The sequence below is a fragment of the Gossypium raimondii genome, chromosome 10 (genome assembly GCF_025698545.1).
Source record: "Gossypium raimondii isolate GPD5lz chromosome 10, ASM2569854v1, whole genome shotgun sequence".
NCBI classification, from domain to species: Eukaryota; Viridiplantae; Streptophyta; class Magnoliopsida; order Malvales; family Malvaceae; genus Gossypium; species Gossypium raimondii.
In genome coordinates this window covers 290810-312633 of record NC_068574.1, presented here as the reverse complement: position 1 = coordinate 312633, position 21824 = coordinate 290810, and the positions used below count along the sequence as shown (strand labels likewise).

At 33.7% G+C, this 21824-nt stretch overlaps 2 protein-coding genes across 4 annotated transcripts; both read right to left on the bottom strand.

Annotated features, from left to right (window-relative positions):
- Nucleotides 1-1347: 1347 nt before the first annotated feature.
- LOC105777460 (DNA-damage-repair/toleration protein DRT111, chloroplastic) lies at nucleotides 1348-4706 on the bottom strand. The gene is made up of 2 exons (XM_012600744.2): nucleotides 3735-4706; nucleotides 1348-1960 (listed from the first exon to the last, which is right to left on the bottom strand). Exons 1-2 carry the CDS (start codon nucleotides 4584-4586, stop codon nucleotides 1664-1666), a joined length of 1149 nt encoding a protein of 382 aa, XP_012456198.1. The 5' UTR covers nucleotides 4587-4706; the 3' UTR covers nucleotides 1348-1663.
- A 650-nt stretch (nucleotides 4707-5356) lies between these two features.
- Nucleotides 5357-19246, bottom strand: LOC105776665 (uncharacterized). 3 transcript variants are annotated; one of them, XM_052622942.1, is made up of 21 exons: nucleotides 18708-19246; nucleotides 18249-18370; nucleotides 17601-17713; nucleotides 16639-16742; nucleotides 15088-15174; nucleotides 14914-14989; nucleotides 14747-14821; nucleotides 14552-14605; nucleotides 12720-12779; nucleotides 12357-12473; nucleotides 11486-11580; nucleotides 11176-11378; nucleotides 10312-10409; nucleotides 9996-10099; nucleotides 9750-9915; nucleotides 9454-9576; nucleotides 8675-8757; nucleotides 7804-7942; nucleotides 7066-7095; nucleotides 6506-6576; nucleotides 5357-6393 (listed from the first exon to the last, which is right to left on the bottom strand). In XM_052622942.1, exons 3-21 carry the CDS (start codon nucleotides 17637-17639, stop codon nucleotides 5754-5756), a joined length of 2364 nt encoding a protein of 787 aa, XP_052478902.1. In that variant the 5' UTR covers nucleotides 17640-17713; nucleotides 18249-18370; nucleotides 18708-19246; the 3' UTR covers nucleotides 5357-5753. The 3 variants fall into 3 exon arrangements, with proteins under 3 accessions (XP_052478902.1, XP_052478904.1, XP_052478903.1); XM_052622944.1 differs by lacking the exon at nucleotides 18249-18370; XM_052622943.1 differs by lacking the exons at nucleotides 18249-18370; nucleotides 18708-19246 and adding an exon at nucleotides 18371-18605.
- Between the last annotated feature and the right edge of the window lie 2578 nt (nucleotides 19247-21824).

Below are 21824 nucleotides of genomic sequence, written 5' to 3'. Positions count from 1 at the left end.
ATATTTCATTAAGAAATTAAAATGGATTGTTGTGATTTTCTTTTTTAAATTTGATATGGTATAATCAATATATAATCACTCAAGTTTGGCTGCTGCTTGAGCTTAATTCAGCTTTTGTATTTAAGTTTAAACTTGAGCAGTTGATATAAAAATGTTTAAAATATGACTTAAATTGTTAGTAAGGCTTTTCATTTTAGTACATATTTTAAATAAAGTCGAGTAATAGAAAGTCTAAATTCAGTTCAATCAATAGCGGGAACTTGGTCAGTAATTTTCGAAGCTTCAATGTAAATCTCTATTTTATATAAAAAAATTAACATAGATCAATATTTTAATTATTACCTAAGTAACTAAATATTTTTAATTTATCTACGATTTATTAAGAATAATTAAAAAGGTAAATGATAGTGAAGCCACTTATCACTCAATTATCAAAAATTATAAAATTATCCTTTAATTGATCAATTGTCTTTTTTATGGTCAACCTACTAAAATAAAATTTTTCATAATTACTGTGATGTTGGTGGAAAAGAGGATCAAAATGACAGGCAAAAATCTAATCTAATAAATGAAGAAGGATTTTAGGTCAGGCTGTCTAACTCTAACCTACAACCTGCCTATCTCTGTATCCAAAATAACTTTTTATCTATTCACATATAAACCACTGGGCCTTCCATTAAATGAGTAATGAGTTGATGAGGGTGCAACATAACATAATGATAATGGCATGCATGCCAGCGTTTGAAAATCGAGGCCAATATTGGTTTTAAAAAGGAGTGTATATTTTTCGAGCATTGCATCATATGGCCTCCCTTCTCTTTCAACTTATTATTTTCTGTTCACACATAGGAAAAGGTGTTCTGTAAGCGGTGTTGCGGCGTGAAGGGAGAAAATATTACTTTTTCCTGCTTTTTCTTTTTTCAATTTTAAGATACGTTTTCATTGATCATCAAACTAAAATTCTACACAAGATTTTTTATGTTAGCATTTATAGCAGTACATGTGATTTTGGCATCTAAAGTTAACTCACCATTTGCCATTTAAATTTGTGTGCATGTACAAGTCTTTATAAAATCAAATTCAACTTAAATCTAAAAATTAATATTAATATACTTTAAGCTTTTTCAACACCTATATTTACAAAAATCAATTTAAACTCATTTTAAATCGTTCATATTATTTTAATTTAATATTTAATAATTTTATGTACTTTTATTTATTAACTTTTTATATAATCATCTTAGTATTATTTTATTATTTACATTAAAATAGTATTATATATTTAATATAAATTTATTTTGTGTTATAAATAATATAATATAAAGTATTATAAACTTAAAAATAAACTGGACAAAGCTCAAACCTTCAATATTCAAAACTAAACTAAGCCTATATTTTAAATAAACCTAACTTTTTTTTGTCTAAACTCATTTTTCGAGTCTTAAAATTTTTGCCTAAACCCTTTCAAACTTCGATAGAACCCACTCAGTCCTGTGAACAGGTCTAAGTACAAGTTAACTTCATAAAGCAAAGGCATAAAACCCTAATGAAACACAAACAATAAAACAGATGAACACAGCAGTATGCAAACAATGCTGTTTTGTCTATGTTTCAATTTATGGTTGTACTAACTCAACCATCTCATCGGGGACTTTGTACTGCATCAAGAAAATCCCGGAATTTCCCCCGGCATCGGAGCCAACTCATTCTTACCAAACCTCTCTTCATCATAAAATGAGGCTTTAACGACCCTCCCCCCAAAAAACCGTCCATCGAGGTCAATTAATGCTTTAGTTGTTTCCTCTGATCTCTCGAATTGAATAAAGATTCTGACGGCTTCATCGGCTGGGAAATTTGGCTCTGTTATCTCAAATATCAGAACTCGGGTAACAGTTCCATATTTTGCACACTCGGATCCAACCTCATCTTCTAATTCATCGTCTACCTCACCAGGACCAACCTTGAAGAAGTTCAATAGTTAGCCACTTTCATCATCATTGATCAGTCATTAAGACAGGAAAACAAATCTCCATATCCTCAGTTTCTCTTCTTTATCATTTATTGTTAAGAAAACATATTTCAACATATAAACAGCAATAAAGAATTCATGAATAGCTCAAAAGCATATAACTATGTTACTCTGACTTGGGTGTTGGGTGTTCAGAAATGTCAAATATAGGCGTTATACATGGCACTTTCAGAAAAACGAAGAACCGAAACAACATAATTCAACAAGACAAGGAATACTAAACAAGAAATAGTCAACACATAATATTACCATTCTACTATCCACTAAATCCTAAAAGAATGAGTAGCTTTATCTTACCAAATAATTCAATGCAATGCAAGCTAATCATCAAAATCACACAAAATCCCAAGAAATCACCACAGCCTGATATGAAGAATCAGTTTGCTTTCCGGAAATAAAAAATGAAAGAAAAGAAACTGTTTCATGGTTAACAATAAGAACCAGATTGATCTGCTATTCATTCAGATTTCACATGATTCTTTAAAATGCATTTGGTAAACTATTTCATCCATAATAACAGATGCAATGCTTAATCTTCCTCCTCAAGCTATATTCTTTGGGCAGGAGAGCCTATGGAAGGTATATAATTAAAAGTACATTGGACTGAAATAAGAAAATTCTGTAGTAAGTGCAATGTGGCAAGCAATGACAGACCTACATGGGAAATGATGACGGATATAATGTGCTATGATCAGCACCTAAGACCAAAGATCACTTTATAACAGTATTTCAACCAAAGAGTTCAAGACTTGGACATGAGTGTTAGATATAGATATGTCTGACACGGATATGTTTATTTTTTTCTCAAGATTTCCATGTATTTGGAGAGTACTTGAAGTAATATCCACTAGTCAAGACATACATTGGACAAGGGTTACTGATAAATATTTCGAGAAAAATAAAGAGTCGGAGTAGCATGGGTACAAGTTAAAAGTGTACAATAGCAACTTTGAGCTATGTTACTCTTGACAATATCAACCTAGGTAAGAGGATATTATCTTCAGGGACCCTCCAAAAATCCCCCAAAAATACATGGAAATCTTGAAAAATTTTAATATACTCATGTTCAACACTTCCACTTGAGTTCGAGAAACATAACTAGATGACTAGAAAACATACTTTGAACAGTGAAGTGTATGTAAAAGAAGGACAAAACTGCAAGGAGCCTAGAGAAATTTACGGTTCAGCCACTATAATCAAAGGCAATCATCAGAGAGCATCAAGACCTACAAATTAGTAGGATATGCTAGAAAGCTATGTTATTCTGACAGTTCATTTTTCTCAAAATATCAGTATCCAACACATTTGGACATCGGTAATGGGATATTCTCCTCTAGGAGCCTCCAAATACATGGAAATCTTGAAAATAATCGAGAATATCCATGTTTCACACATATTCCTGACTCCTAGTAACATAGCCAGAAAATATTCTTTGAGCAGTGAAGTTTATATTACAACCAGATATGATATCTAAAAGGACAGAACTGCAAGGAGAGGAGCCTAGAGAAATTTACAGTTCACTCACTCTAATCAAAGGCAATCATCTAACAACAGGCATCAAAAAGCATCAATAATTAAGTAGGATATGCTAAAAACCTATGTTAAATATTGAATATACAAATGTTCCTAAGCACCCTTTGAGCAGTGAAGTTTAAATTGCAATTACATATGGTATGTATGTAAAACAAGGATAAAAGGGCATTACCATGTTTCTAAGCAGCAAAACACGAGTAGGGGGGCCATTGAAGCTAACACTCTTAACCTTCTTATCAGGTTTAGAAGTCTCACTGGCGTTCACAATTACACCAGCTCTCCTATCAGTCTTCTTGGCCATCAATGGTGTAGTAATCCCTTGCTCCTGTTTTCCAAGACCCTGACCTTCTTTCCACCCCATTTTGGCCATCATTCTTTGGGCAGCAGTCATCTGCCCACCTGCCCCAACTCCTAGTCCACTTGTCTCCGACTTCCCAATGGTGAAACCCTCGGCTTTTCCCGGCGGCGGAGATGGGGACCTTGGAACCCCACCGCTCATAGCAGCACGCCTTCTCCAAGCTTCCTCGCCTGAAATATTCAGCCTGGAATCATTGAAATCTCTTTCTCTCTCTCTTTCCCTCTCTTCTCTTTCCCTCTCCCTTTCCTCTTCTTCCCTCCGCCTTCTCTCCAATTCCCTCCTCATCTCCTCTTCCATAGCTTTCCTCTTCCTCTCCCTCCGGTATTCCTCGTAATCATTGGGCCTGGCTGGGTCATACTCTTCGATTACACTGGAAGTGACGCCCACAAGTGCAGGCTGATGTTGCACCATTCCGTCGGGTGCAACCGCCACGGGGGAAGGCGACACGGAGATGGAAACGGAAGAAGAGGTTGTTGTTTTGGGAATAGGGTTTTTGGGTTTGTTTTGGGATCTGATGATAGTCTGCGGCGGAGCAAAGCCGGAGAAAGGCTTGCGGAGAGTGGGAGGAGCCATCTTTGTACTGCTTGACCATACCGTGGCGTTACTGCTTGGTTGGTTATCCTCATCGGACGGCGGCGGTAGATCTCCGTACAAACCACCAAGCATTTGTACTCACTTCTTTACTTTTTCCCAAGAAAAACCAGAGATTGACAAAGCAAAAATTGCGATGGTAAATCTATATATAAAAAATTTTCGGTATCAAAAGAAATTTAGAGAAATTTTTAACAAGGAGATGTTTACCGGCCCGACGCCGTTTCATTAATTTCCTTTTTTTTTCTTTTAGTTTGAGTATGTTTATTTTTGTTAAATATAAGGAATATTTTTTTTAAATAAATATATATTTTTATTTATGCAAAATTTTTAATCTAGATTTTGAATATTCGAGGTTCACTACGTATATATATAAATATTTGAGTTTTATCATCTTCTATTCCACTTCAATTAATCAATTTTAATTTGTGGATCTTCGAATATCATGTATAAGTTTTAGTTTGATTAATTAATTTTAATTTAAACTATTTCAATTCTTAATTTCTACATTTTATGGTTGCTTCAACATTTACTTATATTAAAAACATTGCATTAAAAACTTAGAAAAACAAATTTAATTAATTTAATATATTTATTTATATCTTCTAAATCATTAATAATTAATTGGATGAATCTTTTATTAAAACAAATTTAGTTAATGTAAATTTTAATCTTATATTTATCAACTAAGTTAAATGTAATTTAAAAAAAAAAGATTTTTGTAAGTTTCATGTCATAAAAGACTAATCTACTAAATTCATGTACAAGCTTCAAAAAATGAAGAATTATAACCTGGATTTTTATTATAACACAAGTTCAGATAAACAGTTAAAGCAAAGAACTGATGAAAGAAAATTAATAAGGCAATTCATAAGAATTCATATCTATAATCAACACTTATGTCATATTAACATGTTTTTTTGTTTAAATCTTGCACTAAACATTTTTCTGATTGAATTCACTAGCAGAACCTAGACAACAGATTCAATGTTATATTTACCTGCTGTTTTCGAATCGGCCAAAATATAGAAACTTTGCATGGGTGTGGGGTTAAAAAATCCGTTACCTCCGATCAACAACAATGCCCGAGTAAGGATCCTATAGTTGGCTGTGTGAAAAAACAATTGTCTGATTAAAATGTCAAACCAAGCAGTGTCCATCATCTCTCATCAGATCAATGTTGCTACGGAATGAGTTAGCTCCAGTAAACCAATTTCTTTGGACTTTACATTAGTTCACCGTCTACTTTTCGGTGGCCGTATCTTTGACATCTTTGGTAATTTCAGAGGCAGACCCTATTCCTGAAGCTGTTTCATCATCATTGGTAACAAGTGGATTTGCATTGCCATCGCCAGAAACTGATGGCTCAGGGGGATAACCAAGGTTTGTATTTGTTGATTTCGCAGATGGCTCCAAGGTGGCTTCACTTGCATTGTCTGAGGATGATGATGGAGAGGGTTCGGCAGTACGTTCTGGGTTATGATCAGTATCACTTCCTTTTTCTTCTAATTTCACTTGTACTTCACCGTTTCGGACAATGGCAGATTCAGCAAAACCAGATGCTTTGATGCCATCAGAGGTTTCTCTCCATTCGACCCACGTAGGTGGTTCATCATTTGCATTGGGTGCGGCTTCTTTAGAGTCTTCAGACAGATTGGCAGAGTTAACTTCTGATTTTACATCAGGTACCTGAGAAGATGTTGCTGTATCGTCTAAGTCATCGCCTTTGCCGACAACCTCCTTATCATCTTCACCATCGCCGTTGATGACACCAGCTCCCTCAGTATTAGGTGATGCAGAAGGCAGAGCACCAGTTGGATTGTCATTGGAACCTCTGTCATCTTCAAAAGCAAACCAGTTGGAATTCGTAAAAAGAGAGCCACTGCAGCACAGAAGATGACCCATCAATTAGTTCAAACAAATGATTTAACACAAATGGAAGTGACTAAATTCTAATTCCGACCAGTTCATTCAAAAGAAGATTTTCAACCAACCTTTCTTGATCATCACCTAGGCGTAAAGAAGATATTACAACCTCCGCAGATTCGTCATCAAAGTAAACATCCTGAAAAGTATAATCGGAACAGACAGTTTCTATTATTCACAAAGACCATCTTTACCCAAAGAGAGGGCAGGCAAAACACAATCTTAAAATAAGTTAGAAAATAAATAGGCCAAGGAGATGGATGTTCTCTAAGTTACTTGGACTCAGGTGTATGATCCCTACATGGTTTCATTTTTTCTATGCTTTTCCATGTATTTGAACGGTCATATGCCTCAACATGGTGTCAGACATAGGTAAGGAGAATGAAGAATTTGAGCAACATAGGATGCTCTGGATAATAAATCATGGAGATCCATTTTTGAAGGAGAGAAATAAGAGTGCCAAATCATTTGCAAGAATTTACAGTTTCGCACTAAAATGAGAGGGAAATGCATAAAGGGCAAGAGTTCTCGTATTAAATTTTAGTGAATTTTGTTCCTACATAATTATTCAAATGGCCACCTGTCCAGCTATTGACTTTAAATCAAGATCATAACACATAATATATACCTCATCATCTCGTTCAAGTGAGCCATGTACCTGAAATATATGAAAAATGATATCAGCAAACTAAAAAAACAGATCCGCATTTGTCTACTAATTTAACAACAGAGTGAAAGCATAAAGACGAACACATAATATATACCCTAAACTAGGAAGATCAAAGAAAAAATACAGAGAAAAAAACATTAAATTGAAAGAGCTAACAAGTTTAATTTGGAGAATAGGATACAAAGATATTGCAAAAGTAGTATGAGAATAGTAGACTCGTGTGTAAATGTTAGATACAAAAATGTGCCCGACACAGGTATGTTCAATTTCACTTAAGTTTTTCCATGTATTTGAAGGGTCCTTAGAAGATCATATCCGATACCCGTATCCAGATACTATAGGGAAAACCACAATAACTGCACAAGCAGCTTTAAAAAGATCACTAAGATCTTTTTCTAAGGCCAAAGGTTAAGTGAGAATCAAGAACCAGTCAATGAACCATATAGAATAGTATTAAATGTAGCTTTAATATAACACAAATCACCTGTTTTATTAACTACAAATTATTGCAAATATGAGATCTCCTCCGTTGTAGGATACGTAATAAAATACATCCCAGTAAAATGTAAAATAATTGGTTATTTCTGATATACAATTTCTGTTTTAGATGTTCATTCTCTTGGTCCTAGTATATTCAACAAGTAGATGAATACAACACAAATATAGCAAGATTAGAACGAAAGTTCAAGAAAGCACCTCATCTGTATCATCATTACTATAAATGCCATATCGAAATGCCTGGCTTAAGTTACTTGCCAAGGCTGTAACATCATAATCCCTATCTTGGTAATCATCATCACTATCTCTAGTCCTGTCTTGTAATGTGGTTGGCCTCCTGTTAAAATTGATCAAACCATATTAAAGTAACTCAGAGAGAGAAGTGTCGTAAATATTATATATTGAACAAAAAAGTCAGCAGGCAACAGCAACTTGAAGGAACTTCCATGCATTTCCTTTTGGTGTCTCAATATTTTTCCATTCAAGTTGCAAAAACTCATTCAAAATCATTTCTTTTCTGGCCTGAGACTCAAAATCATTCATGATCTTTGGTTTAGCAGCTAAGCTTAAAAGACGGAAGTCGTTCAATGATAAATATGAATAACCTATAATACCAAAACCCCAATATTCTAAGCATATCATAACTTCAGAAGAATTCAACCATAACCTCCCAGCGATAAAGAATATTGCCAATAACACACCCAAGTTATGACATTAAAACAATCTTTAAAATTCAGTTTAAAGGTCAAAGAATCATTTCTATTTTAAAGTTGAAAAAAAAAGTCTCCATACATTTGTCCTTACATCAACCATGCCTTTTTCTCCCATTGCAACTTTCCATATACACGTTATAACTCTATAAATAACTTGTTCTTCCAGTGTCCGACTTGTTTCACCGTTTCACTCATTATAAGAGATGGTAAAACTAAACATCCGCTAATGGAGCAAGCAAAAAATTTCAAAATCCTAATACTTCAGACAAACAAGTTTGACAATTTAAACCATGGCAATTTCAGATGGCATCTGCATAAATGTAAAATAAAGCAACATTAAGAGGAAGATGACATACCCACAAGCCCACTGGTAAACATTTTCTATAGAATTACGCTTTGATAGAACATTCTTCTGCCAATCAATCCATTCACTGTTTTCCTGTCAAAGAAAAACAAATTAAGAACACAACTCCTGAAACTGAAGGGGGAAAAAAGGTTTTGCATCTGAGAACAATCCGCAGAACTTTTACCCTGGGATCATCCCAGTGGTTAGAACTTAGAACTTGGAAATCTCGATGTTCGAAGCTTGGGAGTAGAAGAGGAGTTAATGACATGGGAGATAGCCATCTCCCATTGTGACATTAGACAATTGTAAACATCCAGAAAATGCCGATAAATTTTGACATGACATTATTATTTTAGAAGTGTTAAACAATGATGAAATAGTTAACTTTATGAATAAGAAAAAACAGTTACCACTTACCATGTTACTTTAACACAGTCCTTCAGCCCAAAAGAATTAATCAGTTCCTGATTTCAGAATCCCATTTCTGTCCTTAGTCGATAACAACTTCTTAACCTAAATATTGTTCATAGTCCAGAGTCCACACTACATGCGACTTCTAACCATGGATAATTTATTTGCAACATCCAAAATGGAAATGCAGAACTATTATTGGGTACATCGAACGTTAGATATCATTCAATAGTAGAAACTAAGGTCTACTTCTGGTTCTCAAATCAGAAACTTAAATGATACTTCAATTTCAACCAAGTGTTGAAAATTGCAATACTACACACAGCACTGACAAGTAACTAAGAAAATGCAATCAAAACTGTAGGAAAGATGTAAAACCTGCAGATATGCCTGAATGTCCCTGTTGCTATTTCCAAGCTGAACAAGTTTGTTAGATATACGTGTTAAGTGTCCAATATTCCCTATCTTCGGTGATGGTCTACCATCAGCACTAACTGTTGGCTGCAGGAGATTGGACCAAAGGGAAAAAAAAAAGCACCAATTCAGCATTACAATTGAGTCAGGGCAGGGTAAGGGTAAAAAATTAACAATTACAAACAATAAAAATGCAGAACAAAAACGCATGCCACAGAAAGGCCCTTCCAAAATAGAGCCAACTAAGAAAGGATAACTACCATATTTGGATCAGAACCTAACATGCAATTCTTTTCTGCTTCAAGTATTTTTCCCAAAAGATTACAGTCCCAAAGGAGATTTGCAATAAGAGGAACATTTTTGCTCTCTAAACAAGACAATATTATGTTCTCCACATGATGATGCAAGAAATTGTTGTACGGATACCTGCATAGAGAACAAACCAAGATTATGAGAAATAGGATCTGATCGGCAAACATGTCACTGCAAAGCAGGAAGAAACTTACTCAAAGAACAAGTTCAGAATCCTCTGCATGGCACTCAATCGAATCAATTCCTTTTCAGCAGTTTCACTACCAACCATCAGCAAGACTGAAATAAACTCTACAATCTGGAAAATCTCATGTCAAATTTTAAGTAAACCCATCAGGTTTCTCTGGTTGTGCAATAGGTGATCCATAGAAATGGACCATAGAAGAGTGAATTGGTATAGAAATTATGAAGCCAACCATTATCCATAGCTGATTCATGCAGGAATAAAAAGAGAGAGAGAGACATTCAATCCTCAAATGCACGAAAGGTAACTTTAAAACAAAAAAGCACCTTCAAACGATGTTTCCCAAGTGGTGGCTGTAATTTTCCATACGTTGTTAATAAGGTTGACTCTGAAGACGAAACATCCAAAAGCTTCAGTAAATTACCTGCAGCATGGTAAGATGATTTTTAAGTTCTCTTGTGGGAAAACATTGACATTTAAGTCCAGTCAAAATGAACTACTTAAGCATCTTTCATGAGCTATGAAGAACAGACAAGCCAGAATCCCCTAAGTACATGTCATATCAGTTTCAGATACTCATATGCATCTGACAGACTCAGAAACATATCTGACGCAAAGAAACAGATCCCAGAAATGGATGGGTATGGCAGTGAAAAGAACAATAAATTGTAGTCACCCTTCCCCAGAAAGAGAGGCTGTGGATTAGAATAATTTGAATATGCAATACAAAAACTACAAGAATAAACATACAATTAAAAAAGTTTAAAAATAAACTTCATATGAGCCTTTTTATTGCAAACTACGAATATTTTTATTCAAAACTAATGAAACATATATTTTCTATTGCTGTATCCCGCTGTGTTCTGTCCTAGTTTTATTAAACTTGTCATATCACCATTTCCACACTGTATCATACCGGAGTCCCTTGTTTGTTTCAATGATGACTATGTCATGAGACAATAGTGGGTTGTTGATGCTCTTTATTCCTTTCCTTTTATATAAATAGTTCCATACGTATTAAGTAGTTGAGAATATGCTTCAAAAGAGTAACTCTGGGAGGTATACACATATAAAAAGAAATCATATGCTATGAAAACAAAGAGTAACTTATTTTTCCAATTATGAACAAGGAGATTCTGCAAATGGACTGTGTCATGCAGCTATCAATAAACCAGAATAGACAACTTCACCTAAATTCTCCAGCATGCCTTCAACTGTCTTAGGGTTAGCAGATATCGTTGATCCTTGAGAGATTTGGCGGTTGTATGTGTGATACACACCCAATGTTAGCCTCTTGGGATCTAACAAAGATATGCAAACAGTCAAGGAATTGACCAGAACAGATTTGGGTCTTGAGTCTTCCAAAGCATGACGAAATAATCTTCCAATGAAACTTCATGACGGCACCAAAAGAACACCCAAAACAAATGATTAGTTAGAACACACTTTTAGTACATCAATAAAGAAAATGAGGAGAAAGAAAAGGAAAACAACACCTACTTTGGGCTTGTAATTTTGGCAGCAAGACCAGGAGGAGCAAATCGTGTTATTGCACATAAGGTTTCAGCAGCATTGGCATGCACCTCAGCAGAATCCTGTAGAAAACATTTAAACAATTTTCAATGAATACAGAACCACATTTCAACAACAATAAATGATATAACACCATAACCACAAGCCCTAAATGATCATAATTCAGCAGTACTCTTCAAAGATCAGGAAACATCAATGTGGGCATCATTCCAAGATATCTAACAAGAATCAGCACATCATCTATCTCACTCTTAAATTGGCAGAACCTAATTCCATTATTGTAATTGAATTTGACAGAAACATGGAGTCAGCACTTGTGCAACAAAGAATCAAATACAACAGTGTTCTAATCAAGCTACAATAGAACAGCTTAAGGATCAAGTTTAGATAAATAGAAGGGATCAGGAGATAAAAGCAAATCTATTTTGCAAAAGAGATCTGTAAATAGGACTTCCTATCTAGCATTCAAGGGTAATTTAATTTGTCTTCCATGTTACCTTTCTCTTTTAACTTTATGTTGTTTTGCTTTGTTTCTTTTCCACCTATAACAGTCATTACTCAGTACTCACATCTTTTCCACCTATTAGCCCCTCACTTGGGCAAGGGTGGAACTCTGGAATGAATAGAAAGGGTCAAATCCTTGGACAAAATCAGAAGCATACTATCCTTAAAAAAATGAAGGAAAAATAACAGCGAGAAGCTAAAGCCAGCAAAGAAGTTAAGAAAACCTACATCTGCCCTATGCATTAAAAGTGTTGAAGAGAAATAAAAAGGACATCTTACCTAAGTAGAAAAAAGGTACAAATTTTGGTACGCTCAAACACTCAAAGGAACTTACAGAAGAGCTAAACTTGTCCACAATCATCTCCAACACATTTGTTTCCTCTATCCATTGCATTGACTCCATGTAGCTAGCATACATATGCTCGTCAGCACCAATTAGACGTATTAAAACCTGCTTAACAAGAAATAACTCATAAGCTAACCAAAATCCTCTCAGGAGGGTGGTGAGTGGAAATGTGGGATCAAAGTTTATTTAATTCATTGCAAAAAACTATAAATATTTCAATAAGATAAACTTTGGTAGACAAAACAAATGCACATGAATTATCATTAAATGAGCATGAAGAATAGAAAACTCCAGAAGTTTTTGAGAGGTTCATATAAGGAAAGAAAAGAATAAAGATAAAGAAACACTAACCTCCATTATGGAAGTTATGCCAATCAGGTCAATTAGCATCTCAACAATTTCCTGATGTCCCTGCACAGCATCGTGAAGGCAACAAATCAGATCAATAATATAGAGGTAACTACAAAGCTAAAAAAAGGCTTTGTTCCCCATACAAAGCATTGCATGCAAAATATGCATCAACAACTGCAACACAGCCACCTAGGTGATTCTAGAAAGAAAAGTTCACATTGAAGTTCATATACAACAAATTTACAGAGTGAAGAGATATGCATCAAATTCATCCAGATTCTAAAGAATTCAACCATTGTAGCTACAAGAAGTCCGTATTATATCAATAAGCACAAACACATTAGTCCTTGTTATATTGAAAATGTCCATATAAGGATGCATCAAAATGATTACTGTAGCAAACATATTTATGCTTCCAGCAGGGTTAAAATAACAAAGAAATTAATATTAAATGACACACACACAATGCATTGCAGTATAAAATTTGACAACTAGGAATTCTGCTGCAGCTTAGTTACAAGAATTTAACCTGACTACTGCAAGTTTGTACTGATGCATGCAATGCAAACAAGGAACCGAAAACCAATCCAAACTGTGGTGTTTGGATGGTTTTTGCTTTTTGCTTCATAAGTTTAAAAACTGCGGATACCGGAACAGAACTGAATTCTATTTTTTATTTAATATATAATTAATTTTAATTTTTGTATGATGTAAAAATAAAAAATTTATATTTAAAATAGTGAAAATAACTTAAAATACTATATAAAAATTATTTTTCAAAAAATACTATATAGGAGCTTGTGATTATTTTTTATTTTCAAGTAAAATTACTTTTTAGACATATTATGATAATGACTTTGAAACTTTACCAAATAATATCGAAAAGCCATAACACAACCAATTTTGTCAAAATAAAATCTAAAAACCCAAAAACCAAAATTAGCATGGAAAAAACAAGAACCAAACTAAACCAAATTATCGTGGACAGTTCGAAAAATCCAAAAAAACCAACCGAACCAAACTCAACCCTAACCTTACAAAATAAGTAGATAACAACCAATTAAAAGGATTCACCACTTTCTCAACAATTAACTAATTTAGAAATTGCAAATAAGCTAAAAATAAAAGGAAAGGATACCCCCACAATAACCCCTTCCGAGATAGGTGGTTTTCTAAATTCAGTCTTGTAACATGAAGCAAATCAATCTACACTCTTCAATTAATATCTGGTTTGACTTCTTACTCGATAGTTAGGAGGGAAAGCAGCCTCGCTCAGCGCGAAATAGCTTATATATAGAATATAAGTTCTAAGTAACTGAGGTTCAAAGAGAAAAGTGCTAAACAATATATAGAAAGTCCAACTAAGACAAAGACATGTAAAGAGTTCAACAAATTGCCACCAAAGTTTAGCAAGCTGATGCATAGAATTCTCTTCCTAACAAGGAAACATGCATCTTTTAGGGGCGCAACCATGGATTTCCTACCAATCTGGAACATAAAACAAAGAAAACATCCTGCAATAGCTAAACAACCATTGACAAGAGGCTCAATAATATTACAAAACTGATCAAAGATAAGAGAAGAATATAAGAACATAAACAAAATTACCCCTCAAAACAAGGGCACAAACAAATAGTTAGACAGACCAGATTGCAAAGCAAATCACCAAGTCCTAATTCCAACAAGACCATTTGTTTAAAATTGAATCAGATTTTGCAAGCAAATATGAATATCAATTTCATTCTCAGTATGCTGTATGTCAATACATTACAGTAAAGCACAAATACATACAAGGAATTCCTCCATCAAGTTTAATAAAATCTTGAATATACCTTAATATACTGCATGAACGCTGATGTCTTCCGCAACAGCAGACATATGACAATCTAACAAGAAAAAGTAACCAAATATGAAACATGGATAACAAGATATTCAGAGTCCCTTATTTACTCACAACAAACAACATTAAAGGCAAAAGAGCTACAATGCTAAACATGTAAATATCTCAAAAGTTCAAAACAGAATACCCTGCTGAAGTACCCTGCCAGTTGTGTGCCATGAGAGTGATTCGAATTCAAGAAGGAAAATAACAAATTCATTAACTGCATACAAGCAAGGACCAAAGATTTAGAAACTGACAAAAATAAAAGGAAATCTATAACTGCAAAAGGAAATAAAAGGGTCAACTTCTTACTCCCTCATCTTCTACTAGTGTTTTTAGTATGATATCAACCTCACACGTAAAAATCTCACATGCAATAGAAGGAAACCTGCAAACACACAAGCCAAACATTACAAAACATCATGTATATAGTAATATCAAGGGAGTAGGGACACAAAGCTATCAACTAAAACTATTAAAACCTACTTGTAAATTTGCTTCTTATCAGCATTCTCTGGAGGTTCTACCACAATATATTGAATAAGTTGTTCAACCTGAGCCTTCTCCCGCAAGCTGCAAACAAGAATAAGTGTAAAAAACAAAACGAAGCAAAAACATAGAATTGACCATTGACATACAGACAATTTGCAAAGTGCAGCTTAAATTGATTGAATATCCAACCTTGCCAGAAATCAAGCCATATCCATCTTCTAATGAGGTCTGAACTAAGGTTACTTTCTTTGATAGGGGAGCAATGTGAGAAAAGGGAACTTTTCCCTAATAGATGCTTTTTATGCAAGAAAGAAGCTGAGTAACACTCATCCTCTCTTAAGAACTTGCCCATGGGCAAGACAACTTTGGTACATATAATTATGTCAAAAAAATAAACTAAAAAAACAAAATTAAGAGTTCAAAAAAAATTAAGAAAAAATGAATAAAATTATTGAAAAAAATGCAGAAGAAGATAACTGTAAAAGGGGGATTTTACCCACTCCACCAGGATCCAATGGTGTTTCATTGGGGGCGCAAGACAAATGCAACCTCTGGTGCAGTTTCAGGGGTAATACCCCCAAAAACAATTTCCAAAGGAAGCCTAGAAAAGATTGAAGGCGAAATGGTGATACATCTATCCACACCTTTGGTACACTAGCTAGGGAAAAAAAACAACGAACCTCCAAACTACAGATTCTATTCAAAGCATTTATTCCAGATGGATGTTGGATAGCAAAACTGGCAGAGGCTACGATACATATATTAGTTACAATACACTCTGTGCTCCAGTTAATATAGACATGGCATTATAGTTGAGGAACTATTAAGGAATTCCTACGTAACATTATTATTGATAAAGGAAAAGCTTTTACTTCCCATATAATTTTATATAAACGAAGGCCTAAACTCAACTAACCATTTCCACCAAAAGTTTCATGTAATCTAGCAAAAGCTCGCCATCACTTTTGAAACGTTTTTTTTACCAATGCAGCTTTCTTGGCTTATCACGTAATTAACAGCATTGTAATTATGCTTCACCATGCTTCTACATTTGTTCTTTACCTCACATTTTGAGCTCCATTTACGTTGATTATAAGCTATGTTATCTAGGATTCCATTAGCTATGTAAGCATAAATCTCAGTAGATTTAATGAATAATATAAATTCATGTATTTACTTGTCATGTCAAGAAGACGAGCATTGATAATGATACCAAAAATACCTAAAGATGGGATTTATAAATACCTTCCCAAACAGATAACCTTTAACAATTTCATAATTATTCAAAGTCAGTGTAAAATGAAAATTCTATGAGGGTTTAAAAAGCCTTTGACATTTAAAGCCATGACCTAGGATCAAACATTAACACATTGTCTCACTTATAACAAAACATTGCATGGTTATTTGATTCAAGAAACACTACATAAGCACATTAGCGCCCATATATATTGCCTAATTGAAACATGATGATATAGGACAGTTTAACATGTTATGAGATGAAAGAATAAAGAAAAAGCAAGCATATGCAGAGACTAGAAAGCATACAAGTTTATAAGCTTCCCATTGAGGGATTTGCATTCCTGAATAATTTCATCCTCGTCAAGAAGCTCCTCCAATGTAAAATTGTCCTTGTCTAAAATTGCATCAATCTGCATTGATCATAAAAGCAAAGAGTATCAAAAGAAAACGAAGAAAAGAAAAAAAAAAATCCATACTTCCTAAGGAATACATAAACAGAAAATAGTACGAATACAAGTTGACTGTAAACTAACAAAACTGGCCTAGGCCCTTGAATACCATTTCCTTCTACACCGTGTATTATTGGGAAAAAAAAGCACTATGATGCCCCACCTAAAACTTAAAAGATAAGAAATTACTACAGGGATGACATTGTAGACTTCTAGAGGGAAAAATGGCACCCGAGCTAAAATCCTAAAAGGAAAAAATCTGTGAATTCTTTATTGCTGCAAGTAACGTAATAAAGTAAGCTTAAGAATGTTTTCCCCCAGAACCGCACCTACTTCAAAGAAAAACATGGGATCCCACTATTTCTGTCGCTTTGCCTGACTAAGATATGCTAATGTATACCATGGGGAACAAAGAGAGTATTTCCCTACAATCCTCTCCTCCAACGTCCTCAAAGAAAGGCAACGGGAAACTTGAAAACATAGATGCCAAAGAAAGCAAGGATACTCATTTCATCCCGTGAGAAATGCCCGATTCATATAATTCGTATGAGTGGAACAAACAGTTAAGTTAAAATTTCCCAGAGAAAACGCCACCATACTATATTGTACCAATATTCTAACAACGCGGAGTAGCAATACTGACGGCTTTAACCAATTCCAGGCATTGAAACATAATATTACCAGCAGCCAAAATGAAATTCACAAGCAAAAACAAGAAAGAAAGAAGAAAGAACCCGGAATTCAATTAAATTCACAATAAATGGCATACACCTCTACATAGCTCAAAGAAAATAGAGAAAATAAAAAGGCGAAACTCACAGGAGAAGTAGATGAATATCCAGTCATACGCCAAAACATCTTTGCAAGATTTTAACAGCGAAATTGCCTCCAAAAAAGAACCCAGATCTGAAACCAGAGAAAACCCTAGGAATCTGCGAATTCAAACAAAACAAAACAGGAAAAGATCCGCCGCCGGCGGAAACCCCATCAATTTGAACGGTACGGATTCGAAAAGAAAGCTCAAGAAAAAAGTGGACGTTTCTGGGATTGGATCGAGACGATGGATTTGCGAGCGGGCGATTGAAAGAAACCAAAAAAACAACCCGTAATCGCGGGATTGTTTGGAGAAAAAACTACAAATAAAATTAATATATATTATTAATATTATATATATAAATTATTATTTACAAATTATTGTAATATTTTTCTTACATTTCTAAATTGTGAAAAATGAGAGAAATTTATATAGCATTTTTTTTCAACACACAAAAATAGAAAGGAATGATTACACGGTCGTTTAAAGATTTAGAAAATGGAAAGAAAAATATAAGCACAAAAAGCCGCGAGCCGAGGCCCAAACAAAGCCAGGTTCGGAAATGAGTCACTATACACCATCGTCTAAACGCTCACTTTCGGACAGGGAATCATTATCACGGCAATAAATAAAAAAAAAGCAAGCATCGGGACCTCCATTTACACGATCAAAAAGCCGATAAGAGCACGAATTAAATGTTGAAGACACAACATGTGCATGAATCTCGCCATTCCATTACTTATTTTCGGCTAACACAAAAGCGTAGATCAAGTACCTGCTTTTAAAAAAGAGAAATCAACGACATGCGGAAACAAAAACCATAAAGAAAGGTAGCCACCAAAGCCCTATGATGGAAACAAAAGTGCGTGCTAGGGAAAGCAACACCCCTTCTCAGAAGGGAGCAAGAGAGCCACACTCCAACAACCTATAACTGTTTGTGGTGCACAGTCACCCTTGAGAACAAGTGTTGGGCCCGTACACTGCATTCTCAATAAGAGCCGTAGGTTCGAAATTGTTGGAAGAAAAACCACTAACCTTGAAAATGGACCAGAATATAAATAATAATAATAAGTTCATAGAGCCAAGTTAGAGACCATCATCGAAATGCTCACCTTCAGTCATGGAGGTCATTACCATGGCAAGGAAAAATAGAAGCAAGCATCAGGACTTCCATTAATAGGATCAAAAAAAGGATAAGAGCGCGAATTAATTGTCGAAAACACATCATGTGCATGGATCTCGCCTTTCCATCACCTCTTTCCGGCAACACAAAAGGGTAGATCAAGTACCTGCTTTTTGAAAAAAGAGAATTCGACGACATACAGAAACAAAACCACAAAGAAAAGTAGCCACCAAGCACATGCAAGGGAAAGCAACGGCCCTTCTGACAAGGGAGCAAGAGAGCCACTATTGTCGGTGTAAAGTTACTATTGTCCGGAAAAAAGGAATGTTGCTCCGTGTGTTATTTCAATAGCAACAGCCTCAATGCTAATCAAATCAAGAGCTGCTCTTTGATTTTTCTCCCCATTTAGCAATGAGCAAATCCCTCAGATTTAATTATCTTTATCTTGCATGAAACTTAATTTATCGACTTGATATGCCATAGGATCAACAGAATATTACGTGATAAGGGGAGCAAAATATCGAAAGAGATTTTTACCCTGTGTTTGTGTTTGGATTGAGATTAGAGAAGAGGAAGAAATATTATTTCAATTTATTTAAGGATAAATTATATTAATAGTCATCAAGTTATGAAAATTTATAAAATGATGATCAATTTATTAAAAATAAAAAATAAATTAAATATTATAATAATAAAAAACGTGACTATATTGATAATGAGTTCATTGTGAAGTGTGTTGCTGACTAATGTTATAAGGAAGAGCTGCGTTGGCATGGTCAAACAAGTTGATGATTTATGCCGTCGGGATTGGACATATTTGCAAGAGTTTCAGATTTTATGGTGAAACTGACGAGACGAAACATTTATGGTCTTCATTGCTTCAATCTACCACCCAACATTCTTCTCATTTACTTTACTTTCATCTCTCTTGTTTTGTTTTCTTCTGCAACTTCTAGATTGATTGAAAATGGGCACATGAGCCAACTCTGTTTATGGTTAGGCATTGAATCCCAACTAAATGACATTACATCTTTCAATGAATTTTTTATACTAGCTTTCTATTAAAAAATTATAAGTACTTTATTAGGATAAAAAAATCAATTATCAAATTCAACATTAAAAATTAAAACTAAATTCATGTATTTAATTTGGAAGAAAATAAAACAACTCAAGTGTCAAATTGAATATTTAAATCAAAATCAGTACCAAATTAAACATTGAATCTAATCTCAAAAACTAAATATTATATTAACCATTCTTGAAACAAGTCTGTTTTTTTAGTAATTTTTAAGAGTAAATTACATTAGTAGTCACCAAACTATTAGTTAATTATTATTTTTTGATCATTCAACTATGAAAAGTTACAAAATAATCACTCAAGTATTCAATTTTGTATTTTTTGGTTACCAATTGGTAATCGTGTCTATCTACTAGGTAGCTCACTGGAATTGACCTAAGTTGAGCCAAGCTTGGACAAGTATTTTTACACCTCAAGTCGGCTTGCTCTGAATTTAATTTAAATAATAGTAAAATTTTAAAATTTAATTATAAAATATATACTTAAAATTTTATTAATTTTTGAATAGTAAAATGGGGTTTTGGGACAAACCAGAATGGGCCAAAAAAGGGCTCATGCTTGAACTTTATTAGAACCAGCATTGATCGGTCCGACCTATGAGCACCACTATCAACAGACTAACGGTGACTACTTTTAAAATTGGCATAATAATAACTTTAATTCTTAGCATTTATATATTTTTTCAATTTAGTTTTGATTCTAAAAAATCTAACCCTGAATAATTACACATTGTGTAATTTGGTTAGTTTTGTTTTTCTTGGTGTTCATTTCACCTAAAAAGAAAAAAAAATATCAACTAAATTTATTTGAAAATATACAAAAATGGAAAACAACCAAAATCCAAGATAATATATATATATTTCATTCATTTAAAATTAACCTTCAATATCATAAAGAAAACATAAACGCAAAAAAAAGAGACCAAATTACACAATATGTAAATATCAATGGCTGAATTTTGTTAGAATCAAGACCAATTTGACAAAATTTAAAAATATTAAGGGTTAGATTTACAATTATACAAATTTTAAAAGCTTTCACTTAGTCGGTTAATTACAAATATTAAAACATTTCATAATTACTAATCATTTTCATAATTACTAATTCCTAATATAGTATAACTTTTCATAACTACTCATCACTAATGTAATATAAATTTTTAATTTAAATATTTTCAAATATTAAAACATTTTACACTTAATTAATCTGATTTTTGGATAAATATATTATATATGCCACCAATAAATTTCCATGTTTGATGGGGACACTGCAAATTTCAATGAGGTAGACCGAGTTCTTTGTCTACGCCCCACTCGTGCATATCCAAGTGAAACGAGTTAATACGTTGATCCGTCGAGTTGAGTGAATTGAGTTAGTGTTTGCCGCTCCTACCTATCGTAGATATATGAAAATTGGATTTGCGGGTTAATATAGTCTTTAGTACCTAATTTTATCTTCAATATTCAATTTAGTACCTATTTTATCTCAATTTGGTACTTGAATTTGGCCTCAATGTTCAAATTGGTGCCTGAGTTTTTCCAATTTGATACTTGAGTTTTTTTTTTTCTAATTAAGTACTTGAATTTGACTTTAATATTCAATTTGGAACATAAGTTTTTGAAGTATCTATGTTTTTTTTACTAAAGGACATGTATAAAATATTCAGTAGCCACTTGATGTTATTTGGTCTGGGTACTAAATTGAACGTTAAATAAACTCAGTACCAAATTGGAACATAAGAAAATTTAGATACCAAATTGAGTATCGAAACAAACTCACGTACCAAATGATATATTATCTTTATAAAAAAATATCTTTAAAGAATGAGTTAATTGCATCAAACATCCCAACCTAGGACCCTCGTTCTAAATTGGTCCTTTAAAGCATTCCAATTACATTGTCAAATTATCGATGTTATATCAATAAAATCCTTCAATTATTAAAATATTTTAGACTTCATATGTTGGTTTTGAAGTTTTCAAAGCTTTTACTTTTCTTTAAAATTTTCATTTTAAATTATGTCATATA